The sequence below is a fragment of the Manacus vitellinus genome, unplaced genomic scaffold (genome assembly GCF_001715985.3).
Source record: "Manacus vitellinus isolate BGI_N305 unplaced genomic scaffold, ASM171598v3 scaffold_2_pilon, whole genome shotgun sequence".
Taxonomy (NCBI): Eukaryota; Metazoa; Chordata; class Aves; order Passeriformes; family Pipridae; genus Manacus; species Manacus vitellinus.
Genome location: NW_021940208.1, coordinates 28,704,980 through 28,724,531, shown reverse-complemented (window position 1 = coordinate 28,724,531; position 19,552 = coordinate 28,704,980). Strand labels below are relative to the sequence as shown.

General features: G+C 38.6%; 1 protein-coding gene across 1 annotated transcript in view; it reads left to right on the top strand.

Moving 5' to 3' along the window:
- Positions 1 to 19,552, top strand: part of EPSTI1 (epithelial stromal interaction 1) — an 84,935-nt gene that overhangs the window by 15,999 nt on the left and 49,384 nt on the right. The window contains exons 4-8 of the mRNA XM_008934614.2: positions 697 to 770; positions 1,400 to 1,483; positions 6,184 to 6,257; positions 14,753 to 14,846; positions 18,028 to 18,111. Coding sequence (XP_008932862.1) covers positions 697 to 770; positions 1,400 to 1,483; positions 6,184 to 6,257; positions 14,753 to 14,846; positions 18,028 to 18,111 — 410 coding nt within the window. The remainder of the gene's footprint in view (positions 1 to 696; positions 771 to 1,399; positions 1,484 to 6,183; positions 6,258 to 14,752; positions 14,847 to 18,027; positions 18,112 to 19,552) is intronic.

Here is a 19,552-nt window from a genome sequence, read left to right as displayed (position 1 = left end):
CCTAGTATCAAGTTCTTTATGTGGTTAGGTTTTTGTTTGTTTTGTTTGTGAGTTGTTTGTTTTTATTGAATGCTGAACATTATGGCCAGAGCTTTAGATGTTCTCAAAAGAGAGGCCATGCCTTTGAATGAGGACACCTTCTGCTATGAATGTGAGGTTTGTGGGAAAAGGCTTTGACTTCCATTTCAGAAAGGGGATTCTTCCTCAAGCGCCAAAACGTTAGTTAGAAAATATTAAAGTGATAGCATCCCATTAGAGCTGGCAGAGTCCAAGATCCTAAGTTTGATAAAAGATAAACTTTTTGGTAATAGAATTTCTGACTCTGTATGTGTGTGACAAACTGAGCGAAGGTGGGAATAGTTGGATTGAAAAATGAAAACTCACCTGCAAAGCATGACTGATTTTCTGAAAATGTTCCTCAGTAAACTGATCATATACTGTAGAGACATATTTGTTGGTAGAGTGGGTGATACAGTGGATGCTCTGTAAATAATAAGCAAGTGCTTTTGATGGATGAATAAAATGATCAAAAAGGTCTCCTATCTGTTCTCTTTAATATCAGACAGCTACTGTAATTATGAAAAATTTCCTGTATAGGCATACATCCAATCTGTTATATTGCTATGTTCCAAAGTGACTGGTATTGGCAGTTAAAATGTTCATAAAAAATGCAATTTATGTTTGGGTTTTTTTAAGGTGGAAAGGAATCAGAGGCTCAAGTAAGGCAAAAACAGCAAATGATGCTCATGCAATCTAAATATCAGCAAAAGGTCGGTAAGAATAAATTTGTTTGTTTATTTTTAGAATTCAAAAGAAAGCTTTTCATGAAGTATTTCTTATGACTATAAACTGAACTCAGAGATGCTTGACAGAAGAAAGTTATGAAACCTGAAGGAAGCAGCAGGAAATCAGAAACAAATGTTCTGCACCAAAGAAAATAAGAAATCTGTCCATAAATATGTAGAAATCTGTATCACAGATGATATAGAAAATAATAACCAGTACGGTTGTAAAGCCACTTATATGCCTTGTCGTACCTTTCGGCATGCTGCCTACACTTCAACTAATTGATCAATGTACCACCCTAAACTGTACTTAGGTAGAAATGTTGTTTCTGTTATAAGAGGTATAAATGCTTGTAAGTTATCAGTCAGCTGTGTGATTCCTTGCATGGATGCCCATTTATCAGTCCTAGATTTCTCAGCCTTCTTAAAGACAATATTGGAGTAGCTGTTGCACAGCCTGCATTATTTAGTGTCTCATTTTAAGGGAAAAAATTCTGGAAACTTTCCCCAAACACACTTTAGATTTGAAAAATATACAGTATAGGAGCCGTTACCTTATGCATTCCTTGTATAAATACATATGTAAAATAATTCTGTATGTTTATGTCATGCAGCATAAGAGAGAAGAATATGTAAAAGCAAAAAAGGCAGCTGAAGAAGCTGAAATCCTGAAAAAGAAAGCAATTCAGAGAGAAAAGGTAAACCTTGTTATTGCAGAGTTAGAGCCATATAACAGAGTTCATGTCTTGATGCTTGATTTTGCTGAACTACAGGGAAGAGGCTAATTAAATTAAGTGGTAACCCCAGATGGCATCAAGGAATTAGGAAATCCAGTCCTCCGCCTCTTTGTAGCTCACTAAAGGATGTCTGACCTGGTGTTCTTTGGAGCTTGAGAGTTCCTTGGGCTCTTCAGAAACTCCAGCCTTTCAGTTGCATCCATCCTGAGGAGTTAGCAGAAAGGTAGAACACTAAGGTCAGGAGTAACATTGTGTATGCAGGTTGCATGGTTCACTTTGGCATGAGCTTTCTCTGTAAGATCAGATTGTGGAAGATGGCACAAAGACCTTATAAAATCTATAATTGCTTGTGCACACAGGAAGAATACTAGAAAATCTGGCCTGTTATGGTGGAAAAGCCATCCAAATCATGAAAAGGTCAGCGTAGTCTATCTGCATTGGGCTGAGAGCACCATGAAGTTCAAATGGCCCTCCAGCCCCTCTGGGGCTTGCACATACAAGTGTATTGCTAATGTCAGAGCACTTTTCCTTCTAATATTCTCCATATACTGACACCAATGATAGCTCAGTTTCAAAATTTCTTTTATGATTTTGCATTTGTTTTCTTTTTCTAGTTATTCTCACAAAGCATCTTCTCATCCTTTGTGCTGCAAAACTTTTGTAAAAGTTCATTTGTGTCTCCTTGGTGGCAATCAAATAGTGCTCAAGAGTGCAGTGTTGAATTTAAATGAAAAAAGAAAAGAGGGGAAACATGATACAGATGTCCACAATAACAGGGAGAGAAAGGGAGATTTCAGGTTTGCAAGTTTTATCTCTCAACAGTAAAAATGATTTTCTGTGCAGAAACCGAATCTTGAAAATTAATTAAAAAATAATCAATACTGGTTGGCGTAAAAGGGCATGCATAAACAAAAATAACTGTAATTGCCTCCAGGTAAGGGTTAGTCTGTTCTCAGTCTTTCAGTGGCTAGCATTACTCTTTGGGGATAAGCCCATACACAACAGCTCACTGAGGTTATAAATGCTATCAGGGGAAAATGTCATTGATGGTTACCAGCTCATGTATAGTTCCAGAAGCTATGGAATGAGGATAGCAATGGTAGACAGGGGTTTAATTATTTAATATATGGTGTTTGCCCATGGGCATTGGACAAGAAAAATGTTACAGGGCTGCTATATATAATTTCTAGTTACACCTAAAAATATATTGATGTATCAGTTTTGTTTTCATACTCTTTAATTTCCTTACCTTCACTCCCACAGATTATAAAATCTTTATAGATGTTGTAGATAGTAAAACTTCTAAAGGAGGATGAAACATAATGGCAAACATCTTTGCCAAACAGACTGTCTAATTTGACTAAATAAACATATACCCAAAAGCAATCAAATAAAACAGAGGAGCATGAAAGGGAACTCTTAATATGAAGTTGTTTATTCAGATTGTCTTCCACAATAGTGATTCAACTGATAAGATTTCTTCTTGGAAGATGATTATGTATTAAAAACTCAACCTTGTTTTTAAGAAGAGCATGCTGGAAAGCCACTTAAAGGTATCAATTTGTCTATCTCACCCTGCCTGCAAATGAAAGGCTCCCAAGAGCTGAGGATGAGAGGAGTCTTAGAGAACTGGTACTGTATGACCAATGTTTGCCTTTGGTTACCACAAGAAATAAGCTTTTTATTTGAAGTGATAGATCTGTATTCAACTGCACCTGCAGTGCATCGGCTGAGAGCCGTTTTTCTTGCTGGCCAGTGCTTCTTTTGCTCAAGGTTATTATTCATTCAATAAAAATCAAATTGTCTGATAGTCTGAAGGGAGATAATGGCTAGACAGCTTTATCAGCAGGAGCCCTGGAACTTTTACAGTTGGAAAGCTACTTTGCCAAAAAACATGAATGGTGAAGCCCTACAGACTAATGTGCTATGACTAGAACGGGTGCTGATACTCAACTCAGTTCTTTGTTGATTGTAAGAACAATATAGGCCAGTGCTGCCTGTGAACCTAGGATCTGTTTATGTTTCTGCTTTAATGCTGATTTTGCAGAAAAAACAGCACCCACTTTCCAATTGTCTTTGTGGATGGAGAAAACTGTGTGTCTACCAAAGCAGTATCCAAATGTGGAAGGTCTGCCTTCCACTCTCCATATGTAAGAGTCCACCTGCCAGTGGACCTTGTCATTCTTTAATTAATCTTGAGGTTATTAGGTGCTGAAATACCAATGCACTTGGTATCTACCTTGTCTCTTTCCATCTCTCAGAGAGAAGGAAGATTCTTTATTCTGTGTTCCACAGGACTGATTTGTGTGAACAGATACCCAAGTCTCCCACATGCTCTGTGAGAGGCAGCTTGTCCTGGGACTGCTGTGGTTTGTTCATGGGGTAACCATGGGCTGCATGAGTTTGAGTATTCTAAGGTAGTGATCTCTCAGTGCTCACTGAAATAATTTGAAAAAGAGTTTGTAATGTTAGCAGGAAGTTCCCTATTTCTGTTTTTGTCCCCAGTGCTGAGATGTGTGCCTGATCTGCAGAAAGTGTGGATGTACATGGGAAGTAGTTTTTTTATTAATTTCTCATTAGTAGTAGGTATTTGCAGTTTGGTATCTTTTGTGTAGCCCTTCACATCACAGATTTTGACCAGACTAAGCCATAATTTCCTCTGTGTATTTTGGGTGAAAGGACTGTCAAAGTTCTCCCAAAAATAAGACAGTGGCTGAGATTTGGCTTCTTGTTTTTTAAACTTTTGGAATTTGTGCTGCACATAAAATAGAACAACTTTAGTGCACTGGGTATTTCTATTTGCTGTCATTCAATTTCTGTTGCTGTTACCCTGCCTTTGGCCTTTCCTTGTATGCTCTAAGTCTTGACTGAATTCCAGTTCATACAGCTTTTTGCTCTTACCTTACACAACTTTTTGCTCTTACCTCACACAGTAAACAGTCCTGTCATCTTTAGAAACCGTTTTATTTAGGATAACCTGTAATTTCATTTTATTTTTTATCAAATCATGTGCTTTTTATTTGACTGTGTTAATCAGCATGAATGGCCTTTTTTTTCAGGAATTTGTTAGAACCAGGCACTTTACAGACCTTCTGCTAATATTTTTCAACATGTTTACCTTCAGTATCACAGCTGTTCCGCTCTTGGCTTTGTTTTTGAAGATACTGCCAAATGTACAGTGCTTTGGCAATGTCTACTGATAGATTGTCGTTAGTTAGAGAATGTTCCAGTCCTGTTGCCTGCCACTTGTATGCATCCTAAGCAGGGGTCCCAGGGTAAACTTCCAGAGTAAAAAACAGTCATGTCAACCACAAATGAATAATTTCAAGATGCTGGGGTTTTCTTCAGGTACCATTCTGGTGGTAGAACAGCTGTAGGATATCCTGTTGTTTGGTTTTTTTCTAGTGGGAAACAGAGATGATACTGAAGGTTTGTATTTATCAAAATTAGTATCACTGTGTTTTTCTGGCTAGGAGCTCGACCACAACAACTCCCATGAGCTTTGGATTTGAACTTTCAGGAGCCTTGCAATATGGTGGCAGATCTCACACCCAATGTTTTTCAGAGGGGAAGGAGTCAGCTTGCAGTGTTGGGTAGTGTTGGGAAAAAGTCTGGAAGCTATGGCTGATGTCTTGAGAGTATCAGCATCACCTTTGACTGTAACAGAAGCCAGATTAGATTTCCCTTCTACCTCTTTCCTTTCTTTTCCTGTAAATTGTAGTTACATAAATAGGTGGGAGTCTTTTTGCCTAAAAAATCATCCCTCTCTGGCTGGAGTGGTTAGGAACAAACAAGATATCCCTTAAACACTCTCAAAGTTTACCTATACTGTGCAGTCATGCTCCTCACTGCAGTTTGGTTAAATTTTTTAATTGCATCAGTACATCATATATTCTACCACTGTTTCTGGATGTCAAATGACTGAACAACAGGACATCTTATTCAGAGATTCATCTTCCTCCTTTTGTTTAATTTTCCACTGCCTTTTTCCAAATAAAAACTTCTGAGTCATTTGCCTTCCAGCAGTTTATATCGTCACACAACATAGTGGCTCTTTTCCTGTTTGCAAATATCTGCAAGGATTTTTTTCTTAATCCAATACATGTGAAGGAGGACTTTGCACTTGTTTTGCCAATCTCTTCCAAACAGTCATTCTTTACCCAATTAAAAAATACTCACCCTTAAATCACTGAAGGCAAAGTAATTGAGTAACTGCCAGCAGAATTGTAATTTTTCTGAAACTTTTTCGATTGCAGGAAAGAAAGAAGATTATAGAGTTCAGGGTTTCAGCCCTATTCTTAACAACACCTCTGCCCAGGTAGAGTGTGGTGGTTTGGGTCCTTCTTACTAGGACCAATGTTCCAAGAGAGGTCCCCAGGCAGGGTTGTGATATGAGAACTGTCAAGGCTTACAAGGCCCTTTAGGTACATGGATCTACTAGGAACACCATGTCATTTTCTATTTTAAACAGATCTCTTGACTAGGAGATGTTTGGTCATATCTGATTACGTTTAAATTTGAAATTAGGTCACTTTTGTATCCAACTGCTGCCGTAGATCTTTCAAAGACCAGAATATTAAAATACTGGAATTGAAATAATCAATGTTTGTTTCTCATTTATTGGAAACATCAAATATGTTTTCCTGTTTTTAATGCTGTAGGCAGAGAGACTTGAAGTTAAAAAAAGAAAAGAAGAAATGCAAAGAAGAGAGATGTTCCTTGAAGATCAAAATTAGTAAGTAAAATTTGAAAATTATTACCTTAAATTCCTCATCCGTTTGTCCTTGTTTGTTTGTTTGTTGGGTTTTTAATTATTATTTAATATTATTTATTTGTTTGTCTTTTTTTTTCCTGGTTCGGGGTTCAGGAAGGGCTTCTGTTGCTATTTTTTTCAATTTTTGATTGAAAAACTTGAAACTTTTGATTTCAGGACAAGGGGCAGAAACTGACACGCAGGAGGTTCCTACTGAACATCAGGAGACACTTTTTTACTCTGAGAGTGACTGAATATAAGCACATGTTATCCAGGGAGGTTGTGAATTCTCCATCCTTGGAGATATTCAAAAGTTCTGGGCAGCTGTCTCAAGGTGGCCCTGTTTTAGCGGGGGTTGGACAAGATGACATCCAGAGGTCCTTTCCAACCTCGAAGATTTTATGATTCTGTGAAATATTCCAAGCCTCCTCCACACCCTGTGAGAAATTTGATTCTGTAGACTTCTCTTAGCTTCCTAAAACACACACTTACAAATGAAAGCTGTGAATTATAGAATGACTGTGTTCTTTCTTTCTCTAACTAATCAATAGGTGATCATTCAGTCCAAGACTAATTATTGAAACAGGATTTAAATTACATCTCCACCCATTTATTTTATTGACTAGTAAAGAAATCTAACCTACATGGAAATAATGAGGACTTCCTATATTTAGCATACTTAAATATAGATATTTGTTGTGAAGACCTGTTTCCCAGGAATACCCCCTTAATATCAGATTTAAATACAGCTTAAGTCCTGGCATAATTAATTCCATTGGCAGTGAAGTTCCTACCTTGCCCATTCACTCTACCCTATTTATTTATTTTTAACTGATCCAAACTGATTTTATCACATAATTAACACACAATACTGTTTAGTCACCTTTACCTTTTTTATCTTAGGCTTCTGAAATTACTCACCTTTATGTTTAGCCTGATTGATTGCTTTTTTCCTACTCTGTGACCTTTAAGGGAGTCACTTTTTTCCCATACTGGTAGCTCCAGTTTCTTCACCGTTTGCCCAGACTCTGCTCTCTAATGCACAGACATTTTAGTGCTTTGTCACTCATCTCAGCCTTTCTTGTATTTTATTTTTGTTTCTTCGCATTTGACATCAGGCACAGCTCTTTCCTTTAATACGTTATCAGCATTTGTCTCTAGATATTGGTGTTTTGCTTGCTGTTTGTCCTCGGTTTGTCCTGGTGTGGATTTTCCCACACACACCTTGATTCCTCAGGATTTCTGAAGACCCTTCATAACTTTAGATCTTTGCCTGTTTCTGACAGACCAGACACTTTCATTCTCTTTGGACCTAAATCAACAACAGACACATCAGGTCTTTGCAGTGCAAGGTCCTCAGTTACGGGGCCTTGCTTCTTCCTAAGGGAATTGTCAGGGTTTTTATCTTCTAATTTAATATAATTTTTCGTCTTAAGGTATATTCAGTTATGAACAGAGACATATCTTTTCCTTTCCCTCACCTTCTCTGTCTGTACCTTTTTTTGCTTAGGGTGAAATGAATTCTGATGTTCAGAGATTTTTCCATTAAAAGTAAGTTCGGTTTTGCCAAAAGCAGGTCCAAACCCTCCGAAACACAGGACAAATGGAAATGGCCACAAGTGAAAAATTTCTTCACCAAAAGGGTAGTCAAGCACTGGAACAGGCTGCCTCAGAGAAGTGATTGAGTCACCATCCCTGGAGGTATTTAAGACGTAGAGACTGGACTTGGCAGTGCTGGGTTAACAGTTGGACATGATGATTGTAGAGGTCTTTTCCAACCTAAATGACTCTATGTGGGCAGTCAGGTAGTCCCCAGCTGGTGCAGGAGCTCTGGCTACCGGGGCACTGAGAAGTGGACTGGCTGGCAGCCGTTCTGTCCACTGATTAAGGAAAGGTTTGGGAGCATTCATCTTTGGACACTAGTTGACTGATGCAACTGAAGGTAAAGATGGGCTGTCAAGCTCCATTGCTTGAGATTATGTAGAACTATCAGAACATTATTTGTATGTACTATGTATTGAACCTACACCAGAAGGGCTCTGCAGCTACTACTCCTGGAGGAAGTGAACTGAAAAACTACCTACACTGAATGCAATTTTGGTTAAGCAAAAACCTTCCATGCTGTACAGTGTTAAGGAAACTTCCCTGTCCAACCATCCAGGAGTTACTCTGGCAGTCACTCCTGCACTACCTGAGCTGGGACCAAAGCCCCTTCACAGCTACATACCCCAGCTCACACAGTCAGACCAGGTTTCCTTACCAGCTTGACCCCAGTCTTCCCATAGCATTGTCTCAGACATCCAGATCCTTAAAATAATTTTATCATAATGCAATAACTAAACAACAAAATACCAGCTTGACCTGGTGCCTCTGAGGAGGGATCCTGAACATGCAAAGTGTCAGCAGTTCATGGCTTCTTGCCTCAGGCTTGAGCTCCTGCCACCCAGAGCTCAACCTGCAGCTCTCACTGCAGCTGCACACCAAGCTACATGCACTGAATGTATTCCTCAAGATATAGAGTGACACTAGTGTCTTCCCTGTTCTGAAGGAATACTCTGGTGAGCAGAGGAAGGAGAGTCTGTGCCACTGGATGTTTATGAGGATGCACTGCTGAGGTACACTGCCATTATGAAGCACAGCATCCAGGAGTAATGGAAAGATTCTGTGTGACATTTCAGATTTTGTGAAGTAACTCTATTGAAGTACTGCATGTTCACATAGAAATGCTTGGTATTAAAAGTCATGCTATGCAAAAAAACCCCCCTACTATGCAAAAATGAGTAACTCATTACTTGCATCATCTAATACCCTTTGTCTAGAGGCAAAGAGAACAAATGCAAGGTTGTGCCCCTTTCTTTACTGTCTCTGTTGGAGTATTTTGATCTCCTTCTCTGCTTGCTGAGAGATGGGGGAAGGAAGGTCATGTGCTGCATATAAAGCAGTGACCTCTGCAAAGTCATGGCCTGTAGAGCCATTTCAAAAGATAAGTTCCCTTGTTAGTCTGTCCTCTATAAGACCTGTAGCTGCAACATCACAATTTTCCTGAGGAGATCAATGCCTACCAGCACTCTCATTAGCTGGAAAACCTTTTAAAATTGATCACCACCTCTAGCCATACCAGCCTCCAAGGGCTACAGCCCAATCAGTACCTCTCCTGCATGAAGTGCCGCTTCTATTTGATAAGGAAAGGCACTTAAGATTCTCATGTCGTTAACATACTATGATGCTGTCTAGAATTTTGTATTTCTGATTAAATTCTTGTCACTATTAAAACCAAGAACTTCTCAATGAAATCTCTTTTCAGAGGGTCTAACATGAAGTGCTAAAAAGAAAAATGGTCTGCAACTTTTTTTGCTGTCTACAGAATACAGTTATTTTCTATGTTTGAAAGCCTTGTAAGCTTCTTTGGACTTTGGATTGAAGAAGTTGCTGCATATGTAGGAAGTGATTGCTACAGTTTGTGCTAACAGAGAAGAAGCATATGAGGGATTTGTTGGTCATAATGTTGCTGTGGTTCTGTCCTGGCAAATGCCAGATTTAGAAAATGGGGAGTGTGTGTTGACTTTCTACCAGAAACTACTTACCCATGAAATGGAGTCCTTCATTCTGAGTCATGACATCTTGGATACATTTTGCATTATGGGCCTGATTGTGTTTCTGTCAGGGTGCATGAAAAGGTAGTGAAGGCTTGTATAGTCCATACTTTGGAATTGCTGATCCATGTGAGGGAAGAACTGACTGTCCATCTTTCCAAATGGAAACAAAGAAGAGGACTTTTCAGGACATCCATCTTTAGTTAGTACACTGTCATTTAAACAGTAATGAGGATGGGTATCTCATGACTTGCTTTTCTCATCTGCGTAGCTGCGTGAATCTGTGTTTGAACTCTAGGGTATCTCACCATACAGCTTAATCTAGTAAGATGCTTTTATTTAATTTGTATTCTACTTTCCAAAAACTGTTGTGTTGGATGTGGTCCACTGGTTTTCTAATAGTCATCTACCTATTTATGTAATGGGTAAAGCAGTCTAGAACATAGGTTACTTTCTAATAGTACATGATGACTGTTGTGTCACTTCATCCTTCACTTTGTCACATATTCATGCCTCTGTTTTTGTGAAGGTCGTGCTCCTGTAAAAATTCTTGGCACTGCTGCACTCGGGTACATGTGTGGACTCAATATATTCTGCTCAGAATTTGGAACTGGAAACAGAATTTGCCAGAGTGCCTGTAAGTGCGTATTCCAAACACAATGCAGGAGGTTCACCAAACCAAGTTGATATACGCTTGCCTGCCAAGGCAGTTTTCTCAAAAGTCATAAAATACAAGAGAATAAAACCTGAATCAAAACAGAATTTTAATTTATTTATCTATTTTTACAGGATGAATACTAGTGTCCTTGCCAGTTTTCAGTCCCCTATGATGTGTGGTTCAAACAGCAGGCTGGCAAGAGATTTTCCCCACAGAAGTACAAATGTAAACCTGACCAGACTTTTGATATAGGTTGCTATAGAGAATGAAAGAGAACTCACACAAAAAGGGTTTGCAGCCTTGAGAATCCTTTGTTTGCTTCTTTTCACCACAATTGTCTTTGTTTTGTTCATTTGCTCCTGATTATTTTAAGCGTTGTCAATTATTTAGCTAACAGGCAGAAAACTAGGCTTTTATAGACATCCAAAGGGACTCTCTTGAGTGTAATAATGAAGGCAGTTTATTGAACGCCTGTGAGGTTGCTTTCTAATTGTACACATTAATCTGCCCATGCAAGCTGGCTGAAAATATAGAAGCAGATTGCACATGCAGATGGAGCACACAGAATCTATGCAAAAGACTGATACGAAACTGCATTTTCCTTAAAACTGGATTTATGCTTATTACTTCAGATAATAAATGAAACTTACATCTAAAATAACATCCAGAAATATTGGATGAGTTTGTGGATGGAAAGAATAGCCTAGCTCTGTTATTTTATCCAGTCAGGGAAACAAAGAAAGCAGGTGAGTTGACAGGATAGATTAGTTTTGAGTGTTGGTAGGAAGTGATGAAAATAATTCTGCTGAGAAAGTTGCCTTTTTTCTTTAATCTATTTGTATACTTTCTTGAAGCCTTGTACCTAAAATGAACTAGTGCTACATTTTTTGTTCTTATCCCCCAAATCAGGAACACCTGCTCAAGAGCTTGCAGACAAGAACCTATGCTCACTCTGGCTTTTATAACCATCCCCTTGTCTCATCCTAGTGGGAATGAGGGCAGCATTTAGTCCCAAACAATAAGAAATACGTGTGGGTTCCCTGATCTACAAGTATCTTGTGAATGTAGGGTGCCAGCTCTAAATCCCTGAATTATACCGTTCTCAGTGGAACACCTAGCAAATTCATGTTTCTGCACTTTACGTATACTTGTTGAGCTTCAGGTAGGTTGTTTTACACAAGAGCTTTTAAGAAAAGACTCTACCTGAAGAGTAGCTGTAAAATATAAAGTCAAATATTCATGGACTATCACAAAGCACCTGAAACATGGACTGATTTCCACTGTTATGCACTGTCCTCTCAGCACATTACTCAATGATCCTGGCAGCAGCTACTATTTTGCCACAACAGCTCTTAAGAGTTTTTCAGCCCCCGAATCCAGTATTATGCTTCATTTCCCAGTGACTGCATCTGTGCTAATAAATTAAACACTGTCAATCATTGTCACTTTTGAGGCCAACAGGCCAGAGACTGCCTGCTTCCACTGCTAGAAAACTTTTTTACCTCCCAAAATGGGGCAGTAGCATCTAAAACATCTTGGGAGTTACTTATGGTTGATATTTATTCCTGGACAACAGCTAAGAGTTATTTGGGAAAGTGCTGTTTGGAACAAGTCTAAACAATTTCAGGAATGGTAACACAGTATAGGTGACTGAGTTCCCATGCTAAGACTGTTGCTCGGTCCTATTAAGCATACCAGTATGGGAGTAGGCTATTTAAATTAGCCGAGCAAAAGGCTTTTTCCCAATGGTGTAATGGGAAACAGAGCTACCAAGAAAGACAAAATACCCTCATAAGATTGCTCCAGCTTAACCACTGCTTCTGAATGGCTGTCTTTTCTTCCACCTGGTGTTTAAGTATAGTCAGAATGCAGGTTAGCAGCCTGTTAGGAGGGTGCCTTCTTCTTGTCTTTTCTAAATCTTGGATCGCCTTTTGCCTAGCTATATTTGAAGAGTATCAGGATTCTGCTGTATTCAGATAAATTTCTTCAGCTCATGCTCTTATTTCCTTAATGTTAATTAGCTTAAAGTTTTAGCGAGTGAGTGAGATGTTGCTCCAACTGTCTGTGGAACACCTATGGACACTTTGATATGCTGATTTCATGCTGGAGACAATACTTTCCTTTCCATAACATGAATTCAACTGTGGTCTCTCTGACTTCTCCATTTTCCTGCAGTATGGCTTATGCTATGCTTTGCACTGTCATGACTACAGGTTTAGTATTATGAAAAATACCTTTCAGATATTCAGTCTGGCAACTCTAGATGCATTGCTGGGTTTCCATAGAGATGACACAAAACAAATTAACATATGTAAGACCTGAGTTGTCTTTTGCCAGGTCCAGAAATCTGAGTCCCTTGTGATAGGGTCACTTGATTAATATATTACTTAATTTGGTGTAGTAGGGTGTTTCCTCTATTCAGAGGCAGTCTTGCTGAGAAACTTTATTTGCTTCCACTCTTGTAATCATCTTTTCTGATACCAAAACTGAGTTAACTTTTAATCTATCAGTGTGCTGATCCTGGAAAAGTAGTGTCTTCCATGACATTTTTATTCAAATAAGTAGAAATTCTACATCCCCCATGTAATTCTTTTGACATCCCTAAGGAACTAGGACATCCAGGTATAGACCTAAGTTGCCAGATATTTCTTTGCAGAGCTTCAACCTTCTCTAATATATTCCAGATTTTCTATAGGAGTTCTTGATCTTTCTGGTATAGAAATAAATTGCTATTTTATCAATTTTAGCGTAAGTAAAAACCCGCAAAATCCGCAATTTAAAACTTCAAGTTGCCAAAATTATTCTGTGCAATCTTACCACTTAATAACTCCCCTGTCATGGAAAAAATGTGAGTGCTTAAGACTCGTGCGAGAAGACTAATAATTTGTTCAACCTTGATACTCTATAGATCAGGGAAACAAATATTTCACTTGGTTCTTTCTTTACTGTGCATTGGCTGAGGTCTATGTAAGCTGCCCAGGTAATGGAGGAAAGAGAGGGTGAACTGGGAATGATCAGACTCTAAAAGCCTGGCTTGCTACAACTTGGGCACATACTTTGTATGTGAAGTAGTAAAATGTTTTTGTATTGTGTAGAGTAGCAGAGAACTTGTGGGTTCTTGCTCTTTCTCAGAACTTCTCCTCAATGTACCACTCCTCACTGACTACCAGGACATTTGCCAAAAAGACATCTACTCACCGTTTCAAATCATGGAGTGAAAGATAAAAACACATTTGGTAGTCTGTTTCAGCTGTTAGTCATCATCACTTTTTGGCAGCCAAGGCTTTTTCTCTAAGCTTAAGTCTTTGGTAGAGGCATCTTCTCCCCCACAGAGCTAGCTTGTTGCCCTGTTAGGAGAGTAAATCTTTGTGTTGAATATGTCTTGAAGCACTCTTTCTGCTCTCACTTCAGTGCTTTCATGCTTTCCAAAACTGTATACAGAAATAAAATTGCCTCTTTCCTCTAACTCTTCCTTTGAGTGAGCAAAGGCTGGAGTAGATATGTCTGGTACTGAAGGCTAGGAAAATGATTCCCAGTCACAGCATCCAAACTCCTGTTGGTTTTGTTTGTGACTTTGTTTAACTGCACTTGGTTGAAACTGTGAGCAAAGTGGTGCTACTTTGAAAATCTGCTTTATAAGGGATGCAACTGGAAAAAGAAATTTGTGCTTGACAGAATAAGAAATGACGATGCTGTGCAATTCTGTTTCAAATAAAGACACTTTTTTTTTAATGCCACAAAATGCTTCTAAGTCTTTCTGCTTGATTAAGTAATCTCTTGTAAGGCTTCATCATATTAACCATGAAGGAAAATTCCTTCAAATTATCTTTTAAATTACTTACCAGAGATTTATAGATCTGGTCAAAGGATTTGCAACAATTCAGTGAAGCAGTTGCATCCTGACAATGTCCAAAGATATATGAGTCTGTGTTACGGGGACTTTACAATGAGGAAAGAAAACATAGCCACTGTACACCCCAAATATGCGAATGAAAATAATTGTTTGCTTAAAAATCCTCCCAGCAAATGTCTTATCCACAGTATAGGTTCTGTATCCTCTGTCTCATTTCATTTTGTCTGTTTCCATAACCTTTTTTTTCCACCTATGTTGTTTTTCAGCAGACACGTGATAAAATATCTAGGCTGGATTCCAAGGGTGGGATAAAAAGCTGTGTTTATTTTTATGGAAGCACTAACAATTCTATTTGGATTGGATTTCTTCATAGCAAAACCAATGAATTATTGAACAGATTGCACCTGGGTTTGCCAAAGAGTGATTCCTGTCAGATTGCTAATCCTGGCCCAGAATCTACAGCATGGGTAAGCAAAACTATGGTGTGTGCTGTATTTTCTATCAGCTTTCCAGGTGCTGTCAATAATGTAATGTTAGAATATTCTAACTGAGCTTAATTGTCTAGACATAACTCAGTGAGTACCAAGGAGTCTTTCTGGGTGAATGAGATTGCCTACATTGTCTCTTACAAACTGGCAGAGTATTCTACATAGTAGGGGAGCGCTCACAGATCTCTCTCTGATAAATGAGAACCAGACTTATATTCAAAGGTCAGATCAGAATCTTAAATATGCCCTGTACTCATCCGCTGGTGGTAAGCTTTCATGAAATCTCAGTTAGTTCTTGTCAGCAGAAGCTTTACTGCATTAAAAATCTAGTCAAAAGAAAGAGAAGCCTGTTTCTCACTGTATCATAAAAAGTGATTCCATACACTGCTTGGGGTCTTTGTCCCAGTTTGAGTGAGCCTGGTGAGTATCACTGTAATTAGGAAATAGATAAAGTATTGCTTAAGTTTAATTATTCTAATTGCCTCTAAAAGGCTTTTCCACATACAATTAGTCTCTTCATGTCTAAACCAAACTTTCCCATTATGTAATAACTTTCAGTGAGGAATATTAACCCTGAGACAGAAGTATTTCTCCTGTAGGGAGATTTGTAATTGGGGGAAGACAGAGAAGAGGCAGCCAAGTGGACAGAAATTACTCTTATAAGTAACTCAGAGTAAATTTGGAAGTATCTGATCTAGGCAGCCCTCTATTGTATACAATCTTGAACAGCTGAGTAACAGGAAGGGAAGATTTGCCTCCCTATTTCCTCAGAAGCCTTAGAAATGTGCAAAAATCCTCCTGTTACTGAAATTGCTGCCAACAGAGTATATGACAGCTGTCTTGCCCCTCCTTTCTCTCCCTGATTTGCATGAAAAGGGAAGGTGATATTGAAAATAGATTTCTTTCCCATTTGATTTTGCCAATAATTTGTGCCTCTGAAAATCCTAAAGAAATCTTAGCATATGTGAGCAGATACATAGCTTGAAGGAGCCAACTCCTGTCCAGCATTGCTGGACAGAAGGTCAATTGCAGGAGAGTGGCTTTCAGACTATCTTTTGTAGTCCTGGATGGACAAGAAAGATGAAGGACCATGGGAAGAGACAAAAGATGTCTTGAAACTACTTCTGCCTCCCTCTTGAAGCATCCAACACTCCAAGCAGTGGGGAGCTTGTTCTTTGGTAGGGAAGACCCCGCTCTGCAGCCTTTGTATGGAGTGAGCATTGAACTGCGAACACAAGTGAGCTCATATCCCCAGGACTGACTTGGATTTCAGCCTTTTGGTGTGGTCTTCATATCCATAGAGAAGTGGGTGGATGTCTGAAGGAAAACTGAATTCTTTCAGATGTTCAGATACTTCTTTTAGCCTTGGCCTTCTACTTTACCTACATATGTGTGGCTTTCTCATTCCAGGTTTTGACAGGTTTCTTAATAAATTATGCCAAATTACATACCATAGTTAATCTTTTGCTTCACTAGTGTCCAAGCAGGTAAAATACATCATTCATCAGTACTGTTCTTTAATACGAGATGATGTTATACCTGTCGGTTGCATAGCAGCATTTCTATAGTTTTCTGAATCAAGTAATCACTTGCTTGTAATGCAGCAATGCAGTTAGCAGTTCTCCCAAGCAACCTGGATGAGGTATGGTCTATAGGCATACTCACACCATCTGAGCTCTGTGTGAGGAATGTGAAGCACATAACCAATGAGCTGTTATCTAAATAATCTTGGCATAGTATCAAGATTCTAAACCAGTGGGAAAGCTAGGACTCTAATTTAGATGTTATCTTGAACGTGTCCTTTGTCTGGAGTAATTAAAAGATTCAGGAACAATGCATTTGAAGTAGTGAAGTGTGATAAGCTTAGGACATGGCTGATATGCATGTTAAAAGGGGGCATATATGTACATATATGTGAGTTTTAAAATTTAAAATTCATCCTCTAACACCAGTTTGGGACAATGTAATAATGGTCAAAGTTTTTCCCTCACATCATTTCTTTGGTAGTGATATTAATTCAGCACACCTAGTTCGACTATCAAGGCCAAATGTTACTTGATGTCTGCGAACAAATTTGACTTCTTTGGAGTGACTCTGTCATTGATGACTTTTTTGGCCTGCTTATTTAATCAAGCTCATAATTAATTTTAATCCTATCTTTCAAAGTGTGACCAATCCTGTGTAGATTTTTATTGTCTTCCAACTTGATTAACATACTCTCCACACAATTCTCCAAGCCATTATGGAGAGTAATGAATAATATCGGACCCAGAATGAGTCTCCCTGGACACATGTAACAACTTCTCCCAGCTCAAAATTGAGCTATTAATAATTGCTTTCTCTATTCAGTCTTTTTAGCAAATTATGTGCCTGTTGTTTTAATGGTGTCATTCTGCATGCATATATCAAGTTTTGAGAACATTGTGTAGACCTGCCACAAATTCCTCACTGAAGTCAGACCTGCATGATTTTTGTATTAAATTATACTGTCTCATTATTAAGTGTGCTACACTATGTCCCTGCTCAAAGACTTTTCAGTACAAGTTCCAGTGTATAATATCCTGAAGATCCTATAAGATCCTAATGGCTTTTTGCTAACAAATAAAACTTGTGAAAGACCAGGGCTAGTTACTATAATGAAAATGTACTGCACAGCTGAATATACTATTTGTGATGTGTAGTTCAGATTTTCAGGTGTCTTGACTGCCCCACAAATAATAGAGCAGATTTGATCTCTCAGTTTCTGTTGTCTTTCCTCCACAAATAATCCTGCTTTTCCCTCTGTTACCAGGCCTCTGTTCTGCTTTTTTATCTTGGTAATATTTCCAGTACTTTTTTTCTTCCCAGAATACCCCATCTCACTATCATATATCCTAATTGTGTTTTGTGACTGCTCAGATTATGTTTGTCGCTGGGATATGTGCTGTGGATACTTTGTTGTGATGTATAGGTGGACGTTCAGCCAAGCTGAATCACAGAGAGGCTTTTAAACACTTCTTGTTTAAATTCTAGTTTCGAGACTAATCTTTTTCTTGAGTAACTAGAATCATTCAACGATTTGTATTTGTTAATTACCCATATAACAAATTGGGAATAAGGTTCTGGAGTTTGGCCTCCCCTTCCCCACACCAATATATTTTTATTTTCTGCTGAAAAATAGACAAGAAGCCATGCTTATAAGCAAGCTCTTCGAGAGGATGATAACAGAAGATTAGAGGAAATGAAGCAAGAACAACGAAGGAAGGTATTTATACATTAACAGTTTGCATAGTGTAACTTTTTTGCATGCTGTGAAACCAATTAAATACATTGATTACCTGTAGTCTATGCACAGAGCTTTTCTTCAGCAAAAGTCATTCAGTCACTGTTTTCAAACATTGTGAGAGAGACGAGTCGAGTTGCAAAATTTGAACAGGGACGGGGCAATTATCTTCTGGGTTCAAGGCTGTTTGCATCTGGATAAGAAGCTCCTGTTTGCCTCTCCATATGAACAATTGTGCAGAGTGTTTTTTCACCATGGCACCTGATTTCATAGGCTAAGGAAACCAGTTTACTCTCTCTCAAGCAGAAGTCGTCTTACTGAGATATTCATGATGATCTCAGTCTGAATAGTCTGTTTCTACAGAATTGGCACCCCTGTGCCCTGCTTTCTCAAATGGGGACATGGAAACGTTCAGATTTGCTGTTAATTATAGTATGCTTCTCTGTTCCCTTACTAATCACCTAAATGAAGAGTTTTGAATTGTCTAAAAAGCAGGCATGCCGTAACTGCAACTTTGAACTCCATCTTCTGCATATGTGTCATGCATTGCCTGAAATGTGTCTGAACACTGTAGTCCCTCTGTTATAGATCTGGGTACCATAACCACATGAAGTTCATCTACCAAAGGCAATGGCAGCGTGCCAAGTTATCTGTCTTGGCTCCAGGTCTGACTTCGAAAGTGCAGGGAGGGCAACATTTGAAAATTGTATTAGCGAATCATTGGAAAACATATGAGCAAATACTGAGCCTCTTGCTGTGCCTCTACTGTTACTAGTATCCAAATTCATGTTAAAGTACTTCCCCGGTCACAGAATCTTAGCACAACAAATTCCATGCAGTGAGTTTCTACTAGAGCTGGAGAAGTGACTGATCCCCTCTCGTGGATATTTTTCTTTACATGTTGGGGATGTGTCCTCATTTCATGTTATTGTAACACTGTGATACCGGAAACAAAAGGTGGAGCAAAAGGGAGGTTCTTAATTGCTATCCCATCAGGTGTATGCTTATTCCCAGGAACTATAAAGAGTAAAATTTTTTAAAATCAGTCCTGATGAGTGTAAGACTGGTAGCTGTTGTATTCTGTACATTAATTCTTCCAAAGAGAAAATAGCTACAGATGTAGATTAGCTTGCCCCTAATTGATGAGGGTTTTTTTAAGGGACTTGTGTAGAGCTGTAGACTCTTTACTAATTTCCACAGATTACTAAGAAGGTGTTGGCTGCTTTTAAGGCTGGACTTGTTTGCTACATGGTTCCAAGGTCTCCTTGCCTTCACAGTTGCTGCAACCTATCAAGCGAAGTAATGCACTACTTACAAACCTACAGTAAATAATATATATTTCAAAAGCACCAATAATTGTCCCTCAGATATATGTTGGCTCGTTTCTACTTCAAACCAATATTTATTAAAGTAATCGTGAATT